Source organism: Hippopotamus amphibius, chromosome 1 (assembly GCF_030028045.1).
Source record: "Hippopotamus amphibius kiboko isolate mHipAmp2 chromosome 1, mHipAmp2.hap2, whole genome shotgun sequence".
Taxonomy (NCBI): Eukaryota; Metazoa; Chordata; class Mammalia; order Artiodactyla; family Hippopotamidae; genus Hippopotamus; species Hippopotamus amphibius.
In genome coordinates, this window is record NC_080186.1 from 154151773 (window position 1) to 154178565 (window position 26793).

General features: G+C 36.8%; 1 protein-coding gene across 1 annotated transcript; it reads right to left on the reverse strand.

Annotated features, from left to right (window-relative positions):
* Positions 1-2563: 2563 nt before the first annotated feature.
* Positions 2564-19548, reverse strand: LOC130842019 (serine protease inhibitor Kazal-type 6-like). The gene is made up of 5 exons (XM_057718695.1): positions 19380-19548; positions 14839-14861; positions 8260-8334; positions 4477-4592; positions 2564-2609 (listed from the first exon to the last, which is right to left on the reverse strand). The coding sequence occupies exons 1-5, from the start codon at positions 19546-19548 to the stop codon at positions 2564-2566; spliced, it is 429 nt and encodes a 142-aa protein (XP_057574678.1).
* Positions 19549-26793: the final 7245 nt, after the last annotated feature.

The following is a 26793-nucleotide window of genomic DNA, read 5'->3' on the forward strand; positions in this document are numbered from 1 at the left end:
AAGCCTGGAAATAAATAGTAGTCTTAAGATGTAGATAAAAGATTTGTTTGGAGGAGAAAGGCAGGCAGAGTGACAGAAGGTGGCACAAGAGGCATTTCAGGCAGGAGAAGGCAAAGTGGTGGAAATATAATTTTTGAGTGGACAGCTGACAGGAGTCTGGCCTGGCTGGAGGGGATTGTTCCAATAGGAGAAAGGAGGAGTGAGCCGTGTAGAGAAGTAGTACTTCCAAAAATGTGCAGTGATTCAGTTGTCAAAATACACATAGCACTCTACACATTGTCATTAGAGTAGGTAAATAACTTCAGGGAGTAGAAACGAAAGAGGAGACAAGGGCTTAATTTCTCTAATGAGCAGGGAATTTAGTACACAGATAAAACTGACAGAAAAAAAACCACTTCATGTGAATTTTCAAAAATGTTAAATGAACAGAAGATAGACATTATAAAACTATGTAAATACTGAGAAAAAGAGCAAAGATGTTCTGACCAGTGCTTTATAAAGACAACATAATGCTGAAATTGATGACAGAACATAATAATAGAAGTTTCTGATGTCTGAGCTCATGTTACACATCAGAGACTGAGTGCTTACATGCATCGTTTTCTTAATCTTCGCAGCACATTTAGGAGATAAAGACTAGTATCCCCATTTTACAGATGAGTAAATCACAATACAAAGAAGTCAGATGACTTGTTCAAAAACACTTAGCTTATGTCAGAGTCATGACTGACATTCTGGTGAGTATGATTCAAAGATCCACCCTCTTAGAATCACCTTACCCTGATTTTATATTATGTGGTTATTTTTCTTCAGCACGGGGACTAGTCTTTAAGCATGAAAGAGTACTTGACAGAGTAGAAGGCATTTATTTTCCCTAGCACAACCTAATCCACTCCCAGGCTCTTTACCTAAATATCAAATGCATCCCCCAGTTTGGTTAGGCCCTTTGCAATTGTATACATAAAGGGTAATATCTATGTGTATAAAATACAATTGAGATTTTACAAACAGAAACATGATCTTAATATTTATAGTTAACACACTTTTATACATAAGAATAAAAGAAAAAATCTTAACAATGACTACAAAATCTTTCATGATTTGGACTCATGCCTCTCTGACCTTATCATCTGTAATTTGCCCGCACACTCACTCCTTTTCAGTCACCATTGCTTCCTTGCTGAACCTTGAACAAATCAGTTGTGCTTTAGCCTTAAGGACTGTGTTCTACCTTTTCTTTTGCTTTTCCACAAGATATTTGTTTGGCCAACTCCCTCAGCTCCATGTCTTCCTAGTTAGATCTCTACTAACCATCTAACTTAGTATTGCAATCGGCCACTGTCTCTCCTTAAGTATTACTTTGTTGTTTATGTGGGTTTTTTTTTTGTCTATTTCCCCTTCCTGGAATGTAAACCTCATTAAGATAGGGATTTTTTTTTCCTTTCTCACTCCTGTCCATAATTGTGTACTAAGCAAGGAGAACAGAGCCTGCTTCAGAGTAGGCATGCAGTAAATGTTTGCTGACAGAGGGATGATCATCTAGTAAATGCACCTAGTGAGGTCTGTGTGAGTTTACCCAGGAAGATGTTATTTGTAGATACATGCTTTACTGAGTCAGAGTACTCAAAAGGAGATTTTTCAATACTTCCAACAGGGTGGCTCAGAATGAGATATTTATATATCCAACTTGTCTTCCTAGGATTGAGCCAGCTACATGGGGACTGAGCTAATTATCAAAAGAGCTATGTTTTAACCTTGACTTTTCTACTAACTGGAGTTTTTCCTTTGGCAGTATAAGTAAACTTTCTCTGGGCTTTAAGATTTCTCACATTTCATCCAGTTCTCTCATTCCATGGTTAAGATCAATTAACTACATTCTTTAGTGTACACACTTTTAGAGACTTTGCATCTATATATATTCATTATTTATTGAATATATATTCATTTCTTTCTATCTGTTAGACCCTTTGGTGTTGCTGGGAAACCAAATAAAGTGTGCCTTTATGTAGTGTCTATTATGTAGATAATCCATCATTCCATAGAGATAAGAAAACTAAGGTCCAGAGAGGATAAATGTTTTATTTTTATATGAAATACTCTTCCTGAAATTGGAAAGAACCTATAATTCGTGATCTAAGACTTAAATGATAGATATTGTAAACTAATTATAAACATGTAATTTTGTTAAAAATCCTTCATTATTCACATTGAAATTCCAAGAATAAGAGAGGGAGAATGGATTTTCCTCAGATTCCACAGTGACTGCGTGGTTGATTTTGATCAGAAGAACAGGTCTTTTTATTCAAGTTTACGCCAGGTCAGTATTCCATATTGCATCTATATGTTTTCTTGATCGCAAAGTAAAAACACAAACAGTGCTTCTACAGAATTTACTTTATTGACAAGCGAATCAAGGGAAATATGTATTGAACTCCCCAAGCTCAAGGCAGAGTAGAAGGTGTGTCTTTACAAACTGAAGGGATTCACTAGAGAAAAGTAAAAGCAGAGGCAAGCAAAGAAGGATGAGAGAGCAGGCAAGTCAGCAGCAAACACTGGTGCTGATTCAGCATTTTCCATGGTGCTTTAGGTTGATCTTCCCACCACTTTTCCTACAAGAAAGACAGACAAATGCAGGCTCAGTGCGATATCACTTACAGCCCTCACAGAGGGTGGAGAAAGGTTTAACTCTGTAATGGTCCATGTAATCATTTGCTTTACAGGTATCCATGTCTATGATTAGGCAGGGGTTATTTAAATACACTCAGATGTAACATCTGGCCTAACTGCAGAAAGTGTGAATCTTAAACTTCAGAGTTTTACTAAAGTTTAGACTTTTGGGTTTTCACTGTTCATTATCTGAGAATAAATATGTATACAACTAGAAAAGGTAAAAGTGACTGGAGATACAATGGCAAAGAGACTATACTGTCATAGTTCTAACCTGATAGAAGGTGTAAGGAGTTGAACCAAATACTCAGGCATGTGGCATTTTATAGCAGACATATATTCAGGCCTTCTCAGGAATATGGGACCATTAAATCAAATCTCACCTTACCCTACTGCCCTTCTCCTGGAAAGATTTTGCTATTGGTCAGATATGTTATATAGAAATGTAGGCACATATGTACTATGTATTGATTCAATATTCATTAATATCATTCTATGTGCTTAGCCCTGTTATTATTGATAGGGATTTATATAATCCCTTGCATAGGAATTTTATGGCTAAATTGAGGGAACTTAAGGCATTCAAAGAAGAAACTAATGCAAGAAAAGGATGACAGTGATAGAGGAAGTGAGGTAACTTTAATGTGGGTTAAACTTTCATCTGGGTTAAATCCCCTTGCTTTCAGAGCAATCAGACCAAAAGACTGATTGATTGATTGAATAAATTTTTATTAACTATAAATTATATTTAATCAGGAATCTTACAGTCAATTGGCTAAAATCTACAGCACCTGTTCTCTTTCTTATAAACTGTAAATTCAATAAATATTGGTCCTTGGTAGAATCTTTACAGATAGTATACTATCTGTAAAGTTTGAATAGTCTGGATAATAAGGGATAATCCTCTCCTCTATTCTTTATTGAAAGGCTCTTTTCATCAGACTAAAAGAGAAGAATGAATGGAACTTGGTGCCTTAGCAACATATAATTTGTGATAAAACAAAATGTTTGAAAATAATTTGGGTAAAATAATATTTTTATTAATGATAAATTTCCTCACAAGTTTTTCATGTTTTTGATTTTGATGCATTTTCAAACTTGACTGCACTTATAAAAGTTTCTTTCATCTTTTCCAAAATTATTAATAATAATAAACATAATTTGATGAAAATTATTGAAATTTTAATTAGAAATAGAGGGGAAAAATAAGAAACTGTATCAAAATTCTTAAAGATGTATAAATTTTTAAAATAATTTCCCTGAGTCAAATTTAATAATAATAAAATAAACTAAGATTATGTTTTCAAATAATTTAGACAATTTTTGTTTGTTTTTGACCCATACGTTTTCTTTTATTTTAATTTTTTATTGAAGTGTAGTTGATTTACAGTGTTGTGTTAATTACTGCTGTACAGTAAAGTGATTCAGTTATACATATACATACATTCTTTTTCATATTCTTTTCCATTATGGTTTATCATAGGATATTGACTATAGTAGGACCTTGTTGTTTACACATTCTGTATATACCAGTTTGCATCTGCTAATCCCAAACTCCCAATCCAACCCTCTTCCACCCGCCCCCACCTTGGCAACCACTGGTCTATTCTCTATGTCCGTGATTCTATTTCTGTTTCATAGATAGGTTCATTTGTGTCATAGGCCTATGTGTTTTCAACCCATTTGCCTGAAGCTTATTTCTTCAGCTTCTATGGGTGTAGAACTTTCTACAGTATCTCAAGGAAAGTGTCACAGTCTTATTCTGGAAGTTTGTATTTGCAAGGGAGATTTGGTGAATGTGATACTTACACCACTGCCTTACAGAAGGCACATTTATTGCCATATGTCTGGCCATCGGAACCACAGTGGGGATTCGATTCCCGAGTACAGTAGACCTTGGGGTCCTGGAACTCACTGCAGTCAACCTAGCAAAGTAAACGCAGTGACATTGATATTAGTGCATTCTGTCTAAGGGACTGTCCCTCAGAGCAGAAGCTTTGGACTGGGAAATTAAAATTATATATAGTATGGCATATAGTTGTGATGTAAAGTTTCATGAAATAGAAAATCACTTTCTTGGGCTTCCCTTGTGGTGCAGTGGTTAAGAATCTGCCTGACAATGCAAGGGATATGGGTTCCATTCCTGGGCCGGGAAGATCCCATATGCTGTGGAGCCCGTGTGCCGCAACTACTGAGCCTGTGTGCCACAACTACTGAAGCCCACAAACCTAGAGCCTGTGCTCTGCAATGAGAAGACACCGCAATGAGAAACCGGTGCACAGCAACGAAGAGTAGCCCCCACTCGCCACAACAAGAGAAAGCCCGCGCACAGCAGCAAAGACCCAATGCAGCCAAAAATAAAATAAATGAACAAATAAATAAATAATAAAAATAAAATCTTAAAAAAAAGAAAATCACTTCCCTTTTCTAACTAGAATTTATTAAACATAATTAAGACTTTTTCCTTAAGAAATAGGAAACACACGTCTATAATTATTGTACTCAGGATTAAAATAATGATGTAAGGCAGATGCTTACTTTTTACAGAAGTATGGCAAATGCTATAGGAATGACTTTTTGCTCCGACACTAATTAAGAGTAGTTTTTGGTCTTTTTTTTTTTAAATAATTAAATTTTTTTAAATTAATTTTTTTTTTGGCTATATTGGGTCTTCGTTGCTATGCATGGGCTTTCTCTAGTTGTGGTGAGCGGGAGCTACTCTTTGTTGTGGTGCGCAGGCTTCTCATTGCAATGGCTTCTCTTGTTGCAGAGCACGGGCTCTAGGCACACGGTCTTCAGTAGTTGTGGCACACAGCCTCAATAGTTGTGGGCTCTAGAGCACAGGCTCAGTAGTTGTGGTTCATGGGCTTATTTGCTCCACGGCATGTGGGATCTTCCCAATCCAGGGATCCAAACTGTGTGCCCTGCATTGGCAGGCAGATTCTTAACCACTGTGCCACCAGGGAAGCCCTAGTTTTTGGTCTTTAAATGGCATTTCTTAAAAAAAACTGTATTAATGTAACTCCAATAGCACTCCTGCATTGCTTTAACGAGCACTGCAAGGAGCTCCCAGGTATTATCTGTTAGCTTGTTAGTTTTCCCTGTGGCTGCTACATCCATTTATTATCTCTTGAAAACAAATTCTAATGTCTTTGTGTTAATTTACTCTGTCCCAGAGTCTGTTCGTTGAATTTGAACTTTTGTGCCTGCTACAATAACTGAGTAATGGCTGCCCTAAACTGCTCTATTTTGAAGGATTCTGAGGTTGCATCCAGCATTGGTGAGAACACATGCTATGACTGATTAATAATTATCATCAAGGGCTCTATAAAAAGAATGATAGCACTTATGCTACTTATATATCCCTTCAGTTCTCATGGTCTCTCAGAGGAAGTCTGGAGTTTTAAGAGTCTTTTCAATTCAATGTCAATTGACTCAATATTTGGCATGCAAATAATATTTGAGCCATTTTATTTCAGGGTACAGGCAATATGCTATGCAGTAGGAAAAACTGAACTCCTTCAGATGGCAGCTGTGTGGAATGAAGTGACATTTAAACATGAATAGAGGGACCATATTTTACCCCATCATAGTTCCATTAAAATAATACTGTCTTATGTTTACCAATTGCTTCATAATCTCTGAAATACTCTCATATGGATAAACTTAGTTGTCTCACAATAACCCTGAGATGCACATTGAACAATATGATACATATTAGACAATTTACAGATGTGAGCACTGATCCTCAGGAAATTAAGTGGCTTACCAGTGCCACACAACCAGAAGCACTGAGAGACCAGTGCTTGAACATACTCCTCATGGCTCACCCAGAATTTCCAACAATATACTATGGTTGATTTCCAACACATCCTCATTGAGAGAAATAAAGACCAACTGTCACAGTATACCCTTGACCATGCTTATAGTCAGGCTACGTAGTCTTTATTAAAATACCTTATTGGGGACTGTATAAAGTATTAGGGGACTTAGGGGACTGATAAAGCCCTCTGAAGTTTTGCATGAGAAAATGCCCAGCAAAAGAGCCAAACAACTGAGTTTACAAATATTATCACATATATCAGATTTAAGGTAACTGAGACTCTTAAATATATACCTTTTGTCGAAATTTGGCATCTTGTAATATTAAGATTGAGTAGTATGGTACTAACCAGAGATTCTCTTAGAGCTTGGTCAGATAGAACATACCTAGGCTTCTTATAGTCCTACCTACAGGCCCACTTTCTTCTTTGCTCTTAAAGGTAACTTCATCCTCTCATACCACTTCCAGGAGAGTAATCTTTTCTTTAGATCTCCAAATAGAAAATACAAGCTGGAAAATCTTTAGGATGTTGTAAAGTATAGAAAATAATTTTTTTTCAGAAGCTAATGCATTTTGTATTTATGCCACTAATGTACACACTTGCAATTGTGTGCTTGAGTCAAGGAAATTCTTTAAACCACAGAATCATCATGGATATTTTCCTTTATTTCACAGAGAACTAATGGGTAACTATTGATAGTATTTTGAAAACACAGTTCTGGGTGCTGGTGATACAAAGAGGAAGCAGTTATAAATATCTCAATAAGCTCACCATCTTATCTGCATTAGGGAAATAGAGGGACAGCACCAAGTGTGGTAAATGCCACAGTGTGACAAATACAGGCAATGTGGAAAATGAGAAAAGGGCATCTCAGTCAGAGATAGGTGTGTCTCTACAGGTTCTAGGTAAATATTTTCACTATAAGCTTCTTTGCTGTAAACATCTTTGCCACAAGTATTTTTGCCACAAACATTTTCATGGATAACTAATTGACCATAAGACCATTTTGCTGTAAAAGATAAAATTACTAAAAATAAAAGAGGGAGATTAATCAGGATAAAAAGAAACTTTTCATAGCAAAATTAAAGACTTTATTGTAAAATACAGCATATTTGAATTAAATTAAAATGTGCGCAGATTCATGACCATATTGCACAAATACCTAATTTTGTGAGTTGTACCCAAGCATTTGCCTTCAACGTCATTACTTCACAGCATTATACCTTTCTTGTTTGATTCGTCTCTTCGTTTGGCATCACATTTTCTTTTTTGCTAAAATTTCTGCTTTCAGTAAGAGAGGTATTATTTTTCCAAATACTAGGATGCACATTTGTAACTAAGCTTTGTATTGCCTTGTAAAAGCTTCTATACTGTTTTTTGTTCCTGGTATATTGTCAAGTAAGTATTATCACCGTATTTTCTATCCAGTCCATATGTGTAGATTTTATCATCCACTATTTTAAGACTGCCTGTGTGCTCCTCGCTGTCTAGACCGTTATGAGGGCTAAGATTTATGTAATGTAAAAATGGGAGTACCAAATCAAATGAGAAATGAAACCAAACTGTCAACCAGCGGAAACCAAACCATCAGCCCGAACCATCAAGCCGGTTAGTTTATCTTTTACGGCAAAATTGCCTTACGGCTAATTAGTTACACGACAGCTAAAACACTCGTGACAAAGATGTTTACGGCAAAGACACTTATGGGGAAGATACGAGGTGTGGCCTCCCAGGGCAGGTAAGGAAAAGAGAAAAGAAAGTCTCTTACGTGAGAGAGACGCCACCTTAAGCCACCTTTCCCTGGCAACCCGGTCTCTGATCTTGTGATGCAGCCTCTTTTGTCCTTCAGAAAACAGATATGGAAGTGGCACTTTGGGAGGGTCTTCACTTCGAGAATTTCTAGATCCCACCTTCTTCCCCAGACCCACTTGCCCCTTCTACTGCCCCATGGGAATGAGACAAGGAAAAGCAAAGGATTTCAGTGAGTAAAACCCATCAGCCAAATGGTATATGAACAAATCTCCTTAATGTAGGTACAAACCTGCATGCTTGTAAATTGCAGTGGCCTTCCATGATCCCTGCAGTAAGTTCAGGAATCATGTTATAGAGCTTGTTCTGCCATTGGCCGGCAGTGTTATCTTGGGCAAAGTACTCAATATCTGTGCCTCAATTTTCTTAACCAAAAATTAAAAAAAAAAAACCCAAAAAAACTAAAAAACACAGTTGCCATGGCTCATAACCAGGGTTTTTATAAGGATCAAATCTGGTCACCTGAGAGCTGTAGAAAATCAGTGTGGAATGTTTGAAATCGCCCTGGAGGAGGAGTGTAGAAAATAAGCTTCTCCTTGTAGGTCTGCCCTAACTGTATCTCTTATCACAATCTAATGGCTCTGTAACTCGTAACACGTGGTAAATACCACCAGACTAGATAATCTTTAATGAGGCTTCAGTTTTGATAATCCAAGATTTAGCAGTGGACTAGCTTAAAGCAAGCTAGATCCTTAGTTCTGCAGTTGGGTGGGAGAATAACAACTATTGCCCAAATGCTTCCTCTTTTATGTCTAAAGGATCCTCTTCACTCACTGTGGGAAAAATTTTAGCTTGGTGACTAGGGACAGAAAAGGACCACTCTCTGAGAGCCCCAGAGGTTGGGGAAGGTTAAGAATGCTTTTGCAGAGCCAGCCAGAAATCCCTTCTGTGAGTCAAAGAGTGAGGCAGAGAAATAATCAGAGTTGAAACTGGATAGAGCCCACATCTCTCGGAACTGAAAAGAAGCAGGCTGATTTTGGAGTGTCATGCCATTCCTCAGCTTAAATTTCCTCTCCTCTTTTGTATCTTTATTTTAGACTCTTTTAAATGGAATCCAAGCAATTGACTTCTCAGTCAAGTTGAAGCAGGTCTAGACAAAGGGTGATGATAGGATTATCTTTTCTCCTTTAAAGTGTCCTCCATGAGGCATTTGGAGACCTCGGAAAGCTGAACCCCCCCCCTCCCCCGCCCGCCCTTGGATTCCTTAATAGTAATTCTGAGGGATTATCCTGAAGAGAGGATCAGACGAACCTAAACTTGAATTCTGCTTTTCCCACTTATTAGCTGCATTACTTTGTGCAAACACTCACTGTTCTGAGTTTAAATTTCTTCATCTTTAACAGGGGGCTAGTAATGCTTATTTTCTAGGGTTGTTAATGATAAATCTTATGAAAACACTTTGTAAAGTATCAAGTGTCATGTGTAAGATTACTGTTATAAGCACTAATAATGTAAATTGTATCATGTTCTAGAATTTTTGAGCCCGTTATTTCTTATCCTACTTTACTTAGCTTAAAACATTTTTTAAAAATTTTAGATTGGTGTTGAATTTAACAAGTGTCTCCATTTGCTTCCTTATATAGTTTAGCTTTCAGAGACTGCTTCTAGGCATTTGGGTGCCAGTGTTTAGGATCAGCCTAACCTTTTATGGTTCTTCAAAGAACTGTGCCTTCTAAAATATTCTGGAATAGAGTGACTTTTTTGTTATGCAAATCAGTCATTTTTGCTAATGGTGACTATAAAATCACTTAACTTGGGTGTAAAGTGAGCTTATATGGTCACTAAATCAACTAAAGAGTCAGCATCATTGATATTTTAGTCTGATACTTAAATTCTGCAAATAAAGCCAATGAAAATTTGCAAACACACACACTCCTCTGAGATGAAGGACTTCATTTCCTCTTCCCTTTACTGAAAAATACTATCTGTGTGGTTAAATCAGCCCCTTTTTTTATTGTACCAGTTTTCTGAACACCTCCCTGACTTGGCTTCTACTTCCCAAGTTTTCACGCTCCTTTCACATTACCAAAACTGCTGTAAAAAATGACATCTTTCAGGATACATCCATTAGCTATTTGGAAAATGTTCATGACTTCTTTATATGTGCTACTGTAACAGGGAAGAGCTAAATGGGACTGCATGTTGGGTCTGTTCCTTTTACTTTAACCTTTGCTTTCTGCTGCTTTTGTTCACTGAAGGGATACTGTCTATACATAATGGCCTGCCTTGGGGAACCCTGCCCCTCTGCCTGAACATTAGACCAAAGTGCCTTTGTTCAGGGAAACATCTTGACCCTGTCCACCTGGGGATGGCTGCAAGAAAGAAGAAATTAACACATCCCCTCCCTGCGGCTTGCCTTTCCAGGTGATGTTTGCAAAACTTATGGCCTTTTAACTTTACTTATTCATCTTCTCCCCCTCTCTGTGCTAGAAAAGAAACTGGCATCCAAACCCCCATAAAATGGTTATCTTGAGACTTTAGTCTGCCATCTTCTTGGTCTGCCAGCTTTCCAAATAAAGTCGTATTCCTAGCCTCAACACCTCGTCTCTGATTTATTGTCCTGTCATGTGGTGAGCAGAGCAAGTTTGGACTCAGTAACACTACTCTTGACCACTTCCACCTTTTTGAAACTCTTTTCTGATTTCTGTGTTTGTCAGTACTCCAGTCCTCTAGCTATTTCTTCTCTATCCTTTTTATTGTCTTTGCTAGTGTCCTCCTGAGTGTTCATTATGTTGATTTTCAAGAAAATTTTATACACTATATATTTTCTCTGAACATATGTTTTCCCAGATGATACTAGTGAGTCCTTGACTTTTTTTACTTGAGTATTCATCAAAATCTCAAACTCCAGTTTCTATTTGTCAGAAATGTACGAGACACATTTAGTCAACAATTTGATTCATACTTAATATTCATTTATGACCAAAACATAACTTTATTTTTCCCTCCAAACTAGTTTTACATTCTAATTTTTCCATTTTTCATAGCAGAGCCATTCTTCAGATGCCTCAGCCTACCCTCAGATTAAAACATCACCATTTTTATCCCCTTGCAGGTATAGTCTTTCATGTATTTATCTTAAGCTTCTTCACCAATTCCAAATTTACTACCTATACCCACCTTCAACATTTCTGATCTGAGCCAGTGCAATCAATTCTGCTCTCTTTTTCCTCTTTTTCCTTCAAGTTTCAAAATCCCTTCAACATGTGGAGACAAGTTATCTTACTTGAAACTACTGTTTTAATTACTTCTTTGTTTAAGACATGGGGCTAGTGAATACTGCTGTGTATTTGTTAGATAATTATACTGCTCAGAGCACTTTCCCATGAATTGCACAATGGCTTTCTATTGCTGGTTATACATAGCATGAAGCTGTGGAAGCTCACTCAGTATGGAGTCAGGAGTCCTGAGTTGTTGACTGAACAGCTTCACTGCTGTTGGTAAACGTGACTCAGCGAGGTCCTCTTTCTGAGGCCTCAGTTTTCCTCTGTAGTTATGTTGTAGAGGCTGGTTAACATCTCCAAATTGTATTTAAGTATTCTATCAGTATATTAATTGTGAGTGAATTCAAGCTAATTAGGAAAAAGGAACAGCCCCAAACATATGCTACTCATGGAGCATTGTTTTACTATTAAAATTTACTATATATTTATCTTAAAATACAAACAAAACTAAACTTAGATATCCCCAAAATTATTGTAAAAGAAAATGGTTGCCGATTATTGTTTTTGTGGGGTTTGTTAATGCCAATCAGAAATATTCATTTAAACATCTCTTTAAGTATATGTTTCCCAAATACACAGCCTGATAGGGGAAACAAGAAAAATAAAGATAGTGTAGTAAGTGATTCTAAAAGCAAAATTTATCCAGGTTAAAGGACTGTCCTTATTCTGAGATTATGATGTTCAAGCATTTGTTATTATACTATAATTTCTGTAATGAAGGGTGATGATGGTAAATTGTAGTTTTATTCTTATTGTTATTATTATTTTATGTTATTTAATGTTCCTACTTGGCAAATTAAAGAGTTGATAGCATATTAGTTATTTACATTTTCAGGGAGATGACCGTGAATTTGCAGGACCATGAATTCCAAAAGTCTCAGAACTTGCTCTTTGTTTTACTCAAATAATATCCCTTGAAAGAATGAGAAACTTTTATAAATCTATAATTTAGACTGCTAGCTATAATCTCCCATCAGATGCTTTATAATGAAGAGACTGCTTGGCATGAAAAGATTGACTTGAGTGTTGGAAGAAATCATTCTGCATTTGGAGCTTCCTAGATGGCGCAGTGGTTAAGAATCCACCTGCTAATGGGGAGCACCCAGGTTTGATCCCTGCTCCAGGAAGATTCCACATGCTGCAGAGCAACTAATCCCATGCGCCACAACTATTGAGCCTGCGCTTTAGAACCTGTGAGCCACAACTATTGAGCCCATGTGCCACAACTACTGAAGCCCATGCACCTAGAGCCTGTGCTCCACAATAGGAGAAGCTACCGCAATGAGGAGCCAGCACACCACAACGAGGAGTAGCCCCTGCTCACCGCAACTAGAGAAAGCCCGTGTGCAGCAATGAAGACCCAATGCAGCCAATAAATAAATTTATTTTTTTAAAAAAATCATTCTTCCGTTTGTTTTGGCTGGATCAGACTTCAGCAGCCATGTTCCTAAGGTTAGTTTCAACTTCTGCCTGGCTTTGGGACTGTCACCCTCTTTCCAGGCATGCAGAAGAGAAAGGGTCATCTAAAAGGTGGTACCCTCTTTGCCCTTTATGTTTGAATGGAAAAGAGACAGCAGTCTTGGCAAGGCATGCTTGGTTCATACTGATTCACATACCTAAGCCAGAAGGGGCTTTAAAGATCATTGAATCCAGCTCTTCATTTTAGAGATGTGGAAACAAAGGCAATGAGAAGGGAAAGTGACATCCTTCAAATTACACAGGCAGGAAGTGTTCAAATTGGAACTCAACCATATTGTCTCCAGCATACTTGAGCACTCCAAAGTCAGCGCATCCCAGCACTAGATTCTTAGAATGCAGATTCAAAATCTCCCATCTGGGATTATTATTCAGTAAGTCTGGCATGGCTCCTGAGGATCTACATATTAATATTTAGTAAGCATCCCCACGGACCCTAAAGCAAGCAAGAATATAAGACTTAGGCTCACCTAAAGGAATAGAATCAGTAGATAGATTATTTTAAATGAACTTTAGGAACCACTAAAAATCTGGGAAACATTAACAGTCTAGAAAATGAGAGTCCAAAGAAGGGAAGTGACTTTTGTGTTATTGAGGAAATCAGGACTAAATTCCATATTTTAAAAACCTATGTGTAATGGTCTTAATCATGTTTTACTACCTAATGGGATATAAAATGTATTGGCTGGATCTCATGTCCTTTTCATGTTTGTTTTGATGTGTAACATAGACCAGGCTACCATATGTATTTAAACATAAGAAATCAACTTTAAAATGTACAATTATGTATACCAGAACAAACACATGTGCATGCATTAGACACACACAAGTGCACACACACACACAGAGGCAGTTAATTGTGAGCTGTCGTTCATTGTAAGATACATCCCAATTTCTGACATGCTAAAATTTGAAAAAAAAAAAGTCTTACACAATGTAGTAGGTATATTAGGGTTGGAAAATATTTTTCATCTTCTTTGCCAATTCCAATTTGTTGGCAGTAGTGTCTTTAAACTTTTGATGTCAAGGGTTCTTGGGCACAGCAAGGCAAACAACAACCAGTGCCAAGGTCAAGTATTAATGTTCAATATGGACACAGAGGTGTGACTGGCAGAGCAAATACCTCTTGTTTGTTTTGCCTTTTTGATTGTTAGAACAAGAAATCTGGGGAAATGTTTGTGGATTAATTTGGAAAAAATCAGCCAAACAATAAAAATAATTTGTGCCCTTTCCAATTTTTAACCCAGAATGTATTTAAGTTTGATTGAACCAGTTTGGTATATTCAGTACAAAACACTAAACAAGTTTTCTGTCAACTCTTGCTTGCCTTACTTCTAAAAAGAAAATAATAACCTCTGTCCTCTTTCGGAAGCTGTTAATTATTGATCAATAACTAATCCTTTCATAGTTTTTGTAACTATGCATAGTTTACCAAATGCTCTCACATAGTTTATGTAATGTAAATCCAGTTCTATGAGGTAAATAATAATATACCTTTTCTATAGCTGTGGAAATTGTAGCTCAGCAAAGCTGAGTAACTTGCCTAAGATGACACAGTGAAATCAGTGAAAGAGCATGAATGTTACCACAAATTCATTCTATATTTATATTCATTTTACTTTAACAAAATCTGAGAGTGGGTGTTTAGGTTTTTTTAAACTGAAAACAATATTCTCATAAAGAGATTGTAGTTAGAAAACTAAGTACTTCTGCCGTTTTCTGCATCTGGCCTGCTTGTCCATTTCTTTGCTCTTTTACCCATAAACAAACCTCTTTGGTCAGGGAGTACCAGCCAAGAACCACCCAGGTCTGAAGAGTAAATAAAATTATGTACTGACCTGAACTCCTTGACTGAAGACACCTGAAAAAAAAGCATAAAATACAAACACTGTAATTTCTGAATATGCAAAAAGTGGGATTTGCAAAATTAGGAAATCCCCAAGCCTAGGAGGGTACTTGTTCTTGGTTCTTGGCCATTTCAACAAGTCGTGGCTTGGTTATTTTATTTTTTATATGTGCTCTCCTCTTAGGGAACAGTAGAAACTTGGAAAGTGATGTGTGGATATGGACTGTGATGAGGTAATATTTCTTGGAGTTTGGGGTGGTGTGAGAGAAATAGTTCAAGGACCTGGAGATTCATGTTACCCTCTTGGCCCAGTCACTAATTTACTGTGGGAATGAATTTTATCATCTCTGGCCTCACTTTGGAGAAGTTGGGTTGGAAAGTTTCCTCTAACTCTGCCATTGCAAAATTCAGTGCTTTCAGTCCCTCCCCAAAGACTTTGTCACAGGCAATTGAGGGAAGGGATTGGATTTGTTGTTCGTTCTTTGAGCCCCAAATTGTTCTTCTGCCTTCTATACTCAGCTTTAAAGACTTGTCCCAAATTTAAACTGGCAAGGGCAAACTCATTTTCTTTCCTGTGACTCATTTTTCCTGCTACATCTTTGAATTACTGAGAGAGAAAAAAGTCCATAAATACCATCTTGCATCTTTAGGATTATATGTGTGATTTTAGGTTGTGGTTTAAAATACTGAAATAATGAAAGTCTTAGGTTCAGTCCTGGTATGAGCTGCTGAATTTTGATAAGGATAAGGAGAAAACAAAGCTCTTAAATTTGAGAAAAAGGTTATGATCATCTACTGTAGTGATTACCAACCATATTGCAATGATGTGACTGATTATTAAAAATACAAATTCCCAGGACAACCACTTGAAAAATTTCATTATATAAGACAAAATACAGTCTGCAAGTCTATAGTTTTGTAACCACTCCAAGTGATTTTTATGACCAGGAAAGACTCATTGTTACAATAATCAGTCATTTTTCCACTGTACAAATCTTTGATCAGAATAGGAGAGATTTTGCCCGACGTCTTATATGTATGAAATGTCAAAGTGGAAGCAAGGTTAATATCAACAATGCCTGAGTCCAACTAGTACTCTTGTTACTAAAATTTATTAATGGTAATATTAATAGACATTTTTGAACACTTAATATGTGCCATCCACTATGTTAAGCACTTTACATGCATTCTCTCATTTAATTCCCTGTTTAGGGCTAGTCCTTTTATATTCTCAAAATGAAACTCAGAAAGGTCACACAGCTACGAAATGGAAATGCCGGGGCTGAATTCATTTCTTTTGCTCTCAACATTAAGGCTTTTGAGCACTTTGCTTTCCCAAATGCCAACATGTCTCTCAAGGACCCTATTTTGGTATTATTGATAGTATTTGTTTGTATTAGTCAACCAGATCCAATTAAATAGGTCAATTAGCCTTTGTAAAGAGAAGCAATAGGATTATCAGTTAATTCCTGAGACAGTCTTTGCAGGTAGATTTTAATATAGTCAAATCTGTTTTTATGCCATCTCAGCAGTTGACTGAGCCACTTACTCGAGTAACTTGGCTTTAGTAGTCACACTTACTCCGTAATGTCACAGAAATTCTTTACCCATTTTTTTTCATATTTCTGAATGGATTTGTTTATGAAAATATGACCAGTTTCTTGTGAACAATGACTTCATCTACTCAATCTCATTGAAAAATTGTTGTTCGAACACATTTGGGCATTTAAAATTTCTGATAGCAGCAAAATTCAACTACTTTTGTCACAGAAAATGATACACTGGACCCGGAAGATCCCAGGACTCAGTCTCATGTCTAGCATTCTAAAAAATGAGAGAATCTCGCAGTTGAGCTATTTCTTTAGTTGACACAGGCCATCGGTGGATGAGAAGGGCCTAGGTTTTGGGTCCAGAGATTGTAATGTGTATTTTGCCCACAACAATAGCATAGAGTAGAATGATAAAGAAGGAAAGAAATAGATGCATTGGCCCTCCCTGTTCATTCGCACAGATGATGATGTGATGAAAAGCATCAGACTGAAGTACAGCTGTCCTTTGAACAACCTGAATTGATAGAATATATGACTACTGCTTATTAAGGTGGCCAAAGATACACAAAGATACAAAGATACTTGAAGAACTGTTCAGTTCACCAACAGCATATATGTTTCTGAATTCTAAGGTTCTATAACTTTTTCGAAGGATTCTCTAGTCAAGTTTTCTGTTTCCTAGTTGTTTCAATTTCAGTTATTTGAGGCTTAATCATAAAAATAGTGAGGACTGGAAAGCTTTCCTTTGTCTTGGAAAGCCAAGCTACTATTTAAAACAAGTATCCATCCTCCATACTGTTTCTGTGGAACAGCCATCATCTGTGATGTCTAAAAGACCTGGATTCAAATTCCAAATTCTGCTTACTAGTTACAGGTCCTTGCAATCTTCTTAACTGTGCCACAGTTTTCTTAAACAGTATATGGAATGTGGACATGACTACTTTGTTATGTGTATTGGAGATAATGCATAAGAGCCTTGAGTACATGCCTAGGACATAGTATATGCTCAACAAATGAAAGTTATTTCTATCGCCACCATCACCACTTTCATCATCACAATCATAATGATGATCTTTCAGAACTGGTTTGTATAAAAATTGTTAAGAGTTAGAAACATGGTGGACAAACACATTTGTCATTTCCAGTTCAGTATAAGTATTGGATTTTAATTTTAAGGGAAAAAAAAAAAACTCACCTGAGAAAAAGCAGAAAAGAGCCAGAGAGAGGAGCAGAAAGACACCTGATATTTTCATGGTGCCAGCTAGCTCACTCAGATCAAGACTGCTTTGTCCAGCTCAGGTTCTCTGTCAAGACACTCCCCGGAGCTCTAAAACACACACTCAGATGTATATATAGACATGATAGAGGGAGCTGGGATCTCCACCTTCTTTATAAACTCACATTCTAAAACCATACACAGAACTATATAGGCATTTATTGGAACCTGTCACCAACTTAAAGAAATGCTTCATGTTCCCCATCAATCTTAAAAATTAGGACAATTATATGAATCATACCTTAGCTCTTATTAATAGAGGATGTCATTTTCCACCACTAATCTATGTTTTCTGAATAGCCAATACATCCTCCCTATTCTTCCCTCCAAGGTTTCGCTGCATGAAAGGGATGACTCATTGGTGGAGCCCCACTTGATGCTATGTCTCTTTCAGACAGGTCCTACATGTCTGTGATCCAGATGAGTAACCACAGGGGAATGGAATCTCGGGTGTAACTTGGATTTTCAGAGTCCACGTCATCCAAGCTGTACCTAAGAGAGGTAGGTAGTCTACATTGTCACCAGAAGAACTGTATCAGAAAAATCATTTCCTGGACAGAAATCTGATGGTTATTTTTTAAAATATTGTTGTCAGATGCCAGTGATTTGACTCAATTTTTGAATCAAAATGAAGAGAGTCAATGTATTTTTTAATATGTAAAAAATATTTTGAACAGTTACTGAATTGAAGAATATTTGAAATGAGAAATATTTGATATTTCCCCTTTTTCTGAAAAGTAAAAACAAAGTAATCATAATAAAGCTCTTTAGGTTTTAATTCCTTGAAAATACGCTTTTCATAAAAGTTAGATGAATCCTACTATCATGGCCAATGTAATTGCTAGACAGGTCAAGAGTGGGATGCCAAAGCTTTCTTTAGGGGAACAATGACAAAAAGCCTCACAATTGGTATAGTGATAAATTATGAGAAAGTCTGTCTCAAATCATAAACTGCTACTAAAAATATCATGAAGAAAAATATAAATATAACAATTTAAAGTATGGGAAGACTATGCAAAATGTGCCCAATTTAAACAGAAGTTATTAATGCAATGTATATGTAATTTAGAAGTTATATATCTAAATAATTGTTTTCCTTTTAAAACAGTCGCTTTAAGAAAATATGTAGAAAGTTCAGCTGTTATTCTCTTTATTTCAGGATATTTGTTTTCTGTTTGGAAATTACATATTTTTGGGAATTTTGATTCATATCAATATTTAGGATGAATTTTTTGTCTTTGTAAATGGTGACTATATTTCACTGCCTTGATAAATAAGATATTACTGTTTACTCAAAACGGAAGCATGACTGTGATAAAAATGAGAATTATTTTCTTTTAATTACTTCCCTGATAATTTTAGAAGACTTAAACATAGAGGAGAGGTGAGGACAGGTAAGGGACAGAAGGGAAAGCATGTGCCTGGCAAGTGTTATCAAACCAGGTTTGGTTTGCCCAGTGTGCAGCAACATTTGCCCAAATGTTGAGATGCTGAGGTTTGCAGCAGAGAAGAGGTTTATTCGTGAGGCGGCCAAGCAAGAAGGTGGGAGAACAAACCTCAGATTCATCTCCCTGAAGGCAGTGGGCTCGGGATGTTTATGGGATAAAGAAGAGTCTTGGGGTGGGGGAGGGTGCATGGGGAAAAGGTGATGAGAGATAAGAAAAAGGTGAGGGAATCGTCAGTTTTGTGCAGGTGCAGTTAATCTACAGGCTTCTTCGCGGGACTTGTGTTCAGAAAATGGTGCCATCAGTATGTTCTGACGGCGGAGTTTTTTGCCCAGCGACGTCAGAAGGTCACCGAGCAGACACTCTTGCGTGCCCAGTGGAGGGTCAGTGGTCTTAACCAGTCTTAACCAACTTGAGCTCAGATTGGACATAGCTGACTCCAAGTTCCTGAAAAACAACTTGAGCAAACATATTATTGTTTAGGCTCTGTGACCCTTGGAGGACATGCAGATGTTTTGTAGGAACAATTAAAGTGAGTTTGATCACTGAAGGCAGGTCACAGGTTTAATGGATCAAACCAGTGATTACCTTCAGTTTTACAAGTATTAGAAGTGTTTTCATTCTAAGGTGTATATACATACACACTCACAAATACATGGTACTAAATTACCTTACAGAAAGTTATAGGTCAGGTGTTGGATACTAAAAACTTCAAAGACACTAATGAACAACCTCAAAAACCTGTGTTTAAATTTTTCTTTACTACTTCATGGAAGAAGGAGTCTGGGAATATTTAGAAAAAGAGAATAATTAGGAAATGCTTAAGGAAAGCTATGAAATTTTCAAAGAACAATTTTGTCTGCTTGCCATGATCTTTAATTATTTTTTCCTCCTTAAATGAGATAATATAAACAGCAGTGCTTGGAAACTTTGAAAAGTTGTAAAGGCTTGGTTTTAGGTGTGGTGCTCCCTTCCTCCCTCTTCCCTGTTCCACTCCCAGTGCTTGCACTTTTGCCTGCTCCTTTTATTTCTTCTCCTCTGTAATCAGAATATTTAGGGCCAGTCTAAGTATAACCTTGTGTTTCAAAAGGAAAATAGTTCAAAAGCATTAACAAATAATGAGAAACAGTGGTAGTCAGTGATATTCCATCATAAAAATCCTTAGGAAGGTAGCCTTCCTAAGATATCTGCTTAAACTTCTCTCCCTCAGATTTCATTTATGGTAGTCGCTTCTATACCTTGTTCTAAACTCTCAAAATCTCTGTTTACCTAAATGTCACTGTCTCTTCCCCTTTCACTCTGTCCTTCCCTACCTCCTCCATCCTTCAGGAGCTTTCCTTCAATAGGTGCTTTAGTAGAGTGATTCTTAGGTAGAATGAATATACCCTCTTTTTCTGAATGTTTTCAATTCTGCATCTTCATCATTTACCCTGCTCACCACAACAAAGCTTGGGAGCAAATTAAATTTTGACTCTGGGCAGATGTTGGGGAGGAAATATTGTATCAGTAGTATATACAAATATTTTAAGATATATCCAGCATCTTGAACAATAATTTTTGTTAGGTTTTTTAAGCCCATGTGAAAGATTTATTTTCTTTTCATACAACTTAAAGGAAAAGGTAAGAAACATTCTATGGGAATCACTAAATTAGGTCCTTTAATAAGAAGCTGAGATAATAGAAGGTTATAGAGAACAATAGCCAATTGTTCACAAACACTAAAGAAGTTGTAGATTTCTAGTCTTTTGACTACAGAGTAAATAGAGGAGAGAAGTTTGAATTTTGTTTTCTATAATACTCTGAAGGGAAAACAGGAAATAATTTAAGGGTAAGTTTCAATGAGTTAAATTATGTACACACACACACAAAATAAATAAAAGGAGATATGGGAGAAGGCAGTAAAAGCCATGGCTTCTGTATAGACATAGTAGAATGCAGTCCCAACATATATACAGTTGACTTCCAAAAATTAGCTATGCACATTTTCTTTTATGTAATTAAAAGCAAAAACTCCGTAAAATTACATTTTCCATATACCCAAAGATATTCAGAGTAACATACACAAAATCATCTCTACACATTTAAAGAATTTTAAGGGTGATTTTGATTCTATAATTTTTGCTGCTTATTCTATATCACTTCATCTACTGAGGTGCAGCTTCATTGTTTTGAGAATGCTTAGGTCTGTGTCCAGGGACATACACATATCTGTGTTTGTATTTTTTGACATTTTATTTGTTAATATAATTTCTTCTTTCCCCAGTGGTCCTTAATATCAGATTAGATAATAAGGGAATCAGAAGGAGTAGAGCAGGGAGCACAGTGACCATGGGAGCCGTGTAACATTGCAGCGATTCATGGGGGGATTGAAGTCAGTATCCAGGAACCAACTGGCAAGAAACACCTCACCAGAGGCCAGTGCAGATGAGACACTGTTCCACAAATGTCATGAAGCTTTTCTCTGGATTTAGATGCTATCTTTGGGGAAAGAAGAAGTGAGGAGAATCAGTGAGAAAGGGGAGCAAGAGACATGCGCATTTGGTAAAATGTAAGTCCTGTTTTTTTTTTTAAAAAGACTTTTTATTTATTTATTTATTTTTGGCTGTGTTGGGTCTTCATTGCTGTGCGTGGGCTTTTCTCTAGTTGTTGTGAATGGGGGCTACTCCTCATTGCAGTGGGCGGGCTTCTCAGTGCGTTAGCTATTCTTGCTTCGGAGCGCAGGCTCTAGGTGTGTAGGCTTCAGTAATTGCAGCCTGTGGGCTCAGTAGTTGTAGCGTGCAGGCTCTAGAGCACAGGCTCAATAGTTGTGGCATACGGATTTAGTTGCTCCGTGGCATGTGGGATCTTCCTGGCCCAGGGATTGAACTGGTGTCCCCTGCATTGGCAGGTGGATTCTTAACCACTGCACCACCAGGGAAGTCCCAAAATATGAGCCTTTAATGAGAGAAATTTTGTGGTATCCACAGGACTTATAAATATTCTTAATAATTAATAGGCACTCAGAAAATATTTTCTGCTGCTACTATGAAATGAAGAAAAAAACAACTAAAATAAGTTATAAACATTAGCTTGTATAAAAATTGACCTACTCTACTCAGGATATTAGGTCCAAACTTCACTAATATTTTATCAGAAAATAACAAAACATAGACTTTTAAATTTATTGTGACCTTAAAGAACATTTACTTCAATCTTCCACTCAATACAAAATACAATCTAAAGTTCTAAGAAATATGGAAAACAATTTGGAGGTTCCTTAAAAAACTACAAATAGAACTACCATATGATCCAGTAAACCCATTGCTGGGCATATACCCAAAGAAAACCATAATCCCAAAAGAAACATGTACCATAATGTTTATTGCAGCACTATTTACAATAGCCAGGACATGGAAGCAACCTAAATGCCCATCAGCAAATGAATGGATAAAGAAGATGTGGCATATATATACAAGGGAATATTACTCAGCTATAAAAAGGGATGAGATGGAGCTATATGTCATGAGGTGGATAGAACTATAATCTGTCATACAGAGTGAAGTAAGTCAGAAAGAGAAAGACAAATATTGTATGCTAACTCACATATACGGAATCTAAAAATGGTACTGATGAACTCAGTGACAAGAACAAGGACGCAGATGCAGAGAATGGACTGGAGAACTCGAGGTTTGGGGGGGCGGGGGGTGAAGGGGAAGCTGAGACGAAGCGAGAGAGTAGCACAGACATATATATACTACCAACTGTAAAATAGTCAGTGGGAAGTTGTTGTATAACAAAGGGAGTCCAACTTGAGGATGGAAGATGCCTTAGAGGACTGGGGCGGGGAGGGTGGGGGGGGACTCGAGGTTGGGGGGAGTCAAGGAAGGGAGGGAATACGGGGATATGTGTATAAAAACAGATGATTGAACTTGGTGTACCCCCAAAAAAATAATAAAAAAAAATAAAATAAAATAAAGTTCTAAGAAATAAACAGTACTCTTATACAGTTGGTGGTTCTATGATGACTAAGAAGGACCATAGACCTTGATTCTAGATAGACCTGGAACGTGCTTCCACTTCTGCCAAAAATTCTATGATTTAGGGAGGGGATGTTAAACTTTCTGAGTCTTACAATTCTTAATGATAAAGATGGGACTTCCTAGGTGGCACAGTGGGTAGGAACCCGCCTGCCAATGCAGGGGACACGGGTTCGATTCCTGCCCCAGGAAGATAACATGTGCCACTGAGCAACTAGGCCTGTGCGCCACAACTATTGAGTCTGTGCTCTAGAGTTGAGCCCATGTGCTGCAACTACTGAAGCCCATGTGCCTAGAGCCCGTGCTCTACAACAAGAGAGGCCACCACAATGAGAAGCCCGCACACCACAATGAAGAGTAGCCCCCACTCGCTGCAACTAGAGAAAGCCTGTGTGCAGCAATGTAGACCCAACACAGCCAATAAAATAAGTAAGTAAGTAAATAAATAAATAAATTTATAAAAAATATTAATAATAAAGATGGCTTTTCTGAGTTATTTTCATGCATCTTATACTTATTTCTTTGACTTTCTTGGCTCAAAAACACCTTGACTATTTTGTTGGAATTTTTCATTTAGTCTCTCAAAATTGTTTAGATTTGATTATGTCATCACATTAGTGATCCCTTCCGACTTTGTATCAGCTATAAATCTAGTAAATGTCATCTTGATCATCATTAATGTCATTTAAAAAGTGTTGAACAAAACAGGCTTGAAGATGTTTTACCAACTTACCTCCAACATTACTCTACTGAAATCAATGTTCATATTTTTTCTGGCATGCTACCAAGCTCTCACCCTTATGAAATACAGTAAAGTATATTTGGCATGACTTGCTTTTAAAGAATCCCTGCTCATGTGATCATCCTCACATTTCCCCCAAATGCTCATGTTATCATATTTCCTGCTCTGCATCATCATAGACTACACCTCTTCCAAAATAAGCTCACCTCTTCTCATTTATTTCCATCACATTCCTATTTTTCTGCCTTAATTCATGGTGTTGCCCTTGCCTGGGATGTTCTTTTCTTTAATCACTGCATGTCATACAATGGGAAGTCCAAATGACTGTATTCTTCACAGAACATTTCTTAATCCTCTAAGGAATTTATATTAAACTAGTACCATGAAGATCAATTCTGGCTTGTTGATATATTTTATTTGACCCGCACAGTGTTTTTTAATTTTTTAAAAATAGTCCACAATTTTTTTAAAATTAATTATTATTTACTTATTTATTGGCTATGTTTTGTTGCTGCACGTGGGCTCTGTAGTTGTGGAGAGCAGGGGCTACTCTTCGTTGCAGTGTGCAGGCTTCTTTTGGCTTCTCTTGTTGCGGAGCATGGGCTCTAGGCTCTTGGGCTTCAGTAGTTGCGGCGCACGGGCTCAGTAGTTGTGGCTCGGGGACTCTAGAGCACAGGCTCAGTAGTTGTGGCACACGGGCTTAGTTGCTCTGTGTCATGTGGGATCTTCCCAGAGCAGAGCTCGAACCCATGTCCCCTGCATTGGCAGGCAGATTCTTAACCACTGCGCCACCAGGGAAGCCCTAGTTCATGACTTTTGCAAGTTAGAATATTTAACAGGAAATAAAAATAAACCACAAGTGTGTTTTTGATTTTTTTTTTTTAAACATTTGGGCCCTTCATTGCCATGGCAAAAGTCAGCTACAGTTTAGTAGTAACTGCCTCATTCAGACGTGCCCTTTGCTTGTTGCTTACCCTAGAAGGCATTTGAGTTTGAGAATCTTGCCATTTGACACTAATAATACTTATTCTTCATAATTTCATGACATGTATCTTTGCTTTTCTTGTGAAACTGTTCTACTTTGTAAAATTATGCCCATCAGATATCTGTCTTTGCCTTGATGTTCCTTGTGAAGAGAATCTTTATCTTATTAATCTTTTATCCAAATTTTTCGTCTTATATTTAGCAATTCCAAAGTTATTAAAAAAGATAAGATTTTAAAAAAATAATTTGTACTCTATATTCACCACAGGTCATTAGTTATTATTCTATCCAACATTTTCCACAATCTGTCTTCTTCCTTGTTTTAAACATGTAGATATTTGCTTATGTCTAGTTTTCTACCATTCCTTTGATTTCCTATAGCCACATTTCAACAGGACTGTAATCTCACTTATAAACCCCTCTATCCTTCCCTGCTTCCTAATGAGATAGAAGGAATAGGTTCTAATCCTCACCAACTCTCATTTAGGAGCACACAGTTAATCATATCATTGGGAGTCAGATTTTGCAATTTGCACACTGTTGAGTGGCAACTCTCTTTCTCTTTAATTCATGTAACCTGCACCAATGATCACCTCTGCCCCATCATCCATACTCCCTTCATATCCTATTTCACTATGGTCAGGCTATTTACATTTATTTATATTACTTTAGCCACGGTGGAACCAAACTAAGTCATAAAGTATGGTTTTCTATATAAAACTTTTGGAAGTTAACTGATGTTATAACTCTAAATATTGTCTTAAGAAAATTCAGTCAGAGATTTCTCTCTTCTTGATTTTCTTTCTTTTCTGTTTTTGTAGATTTCTACTTGAATTCATTTTTAAGTTTGCATTTTGTATATGTATTTTTATATTAAGCCTCCTCAGATCCCTTATTTTCAAATTTAAGGGTTACACCTTCGTATTAATTTGGGTAAGATTCAAAGAGATTATTATAGTATAGGTTTAGGAACACTGTGAAAGGATGCCATTATCCTTAGGTGTCAAGAAAAATAGGTCAGAGTAATTTTGTTGTCTTCTTTGACATGGTTATTAGACTGGTATATCTAAGGTGTATAGTAGACGCAATCGATTGAGGATCAGCAAGGCGTTAGATAATGTCCCTTGTGCTGTGGTTGTGAAAGGATAAAGATATATGAGTAGACTACTATAACTAGTTGAACAACTGAACAAAAAGGTGATGATGGATGAATTAAAATAACCAGGAGGAATAGAATACTGTCCCAGTTGTTAATTTTATAACTGACTTAAAGGAAAATATAGAAAGCATCCTTTAAATATGAAGTCACATCTCTGCCATCCTCTGCTTTTGGGATTCATTTTCTTGACTTACATAGAGAGTGTTCCATCTTGTTCATTTTGGCCAGTCATCACTCCCAATATGTAGAGATCTTCTTGACTCCTGATATGAAATCCCACCTTCAATGATTTCATCAAATTTATCAATAAAAAAATTCAATGTAATAGAGCTGAAGTCTGTTCCTGGAGTCATTTATTGTTCTTTTTTGAGAACTTTTAGAAATTTGTTCCAAAGAGGTTGGTACTGAATTGCTATGTTACGTTATTTACTGATTAGTTCTTGTTTGCTAGCTTTATCTACACTTTGAGATTATGAAATTATAATGATCTTAAGGGCAAGAGAGGGGTTTATCTTCCTTTTCTTCTAAATTTTCCTACTGAAATTTTTAAATGAAAAATGCAAACTGTTTTCATATTTATTTACATTTTTTTAATTTATTAATCTTGTGGTTACCTTATATAAACTGCCTCCTAATTTTCTATACCATTCTTTGTTGAGGCTTTTGAATGGTTTCTAGAGATTTATTTGGCTTTGCTTCTTCTAGCTTCTCATATCAGCTTTCACATCTTGAATTTAGCACTTGTAACATTGTGTTATCCTTGTTCTCAAGAAGC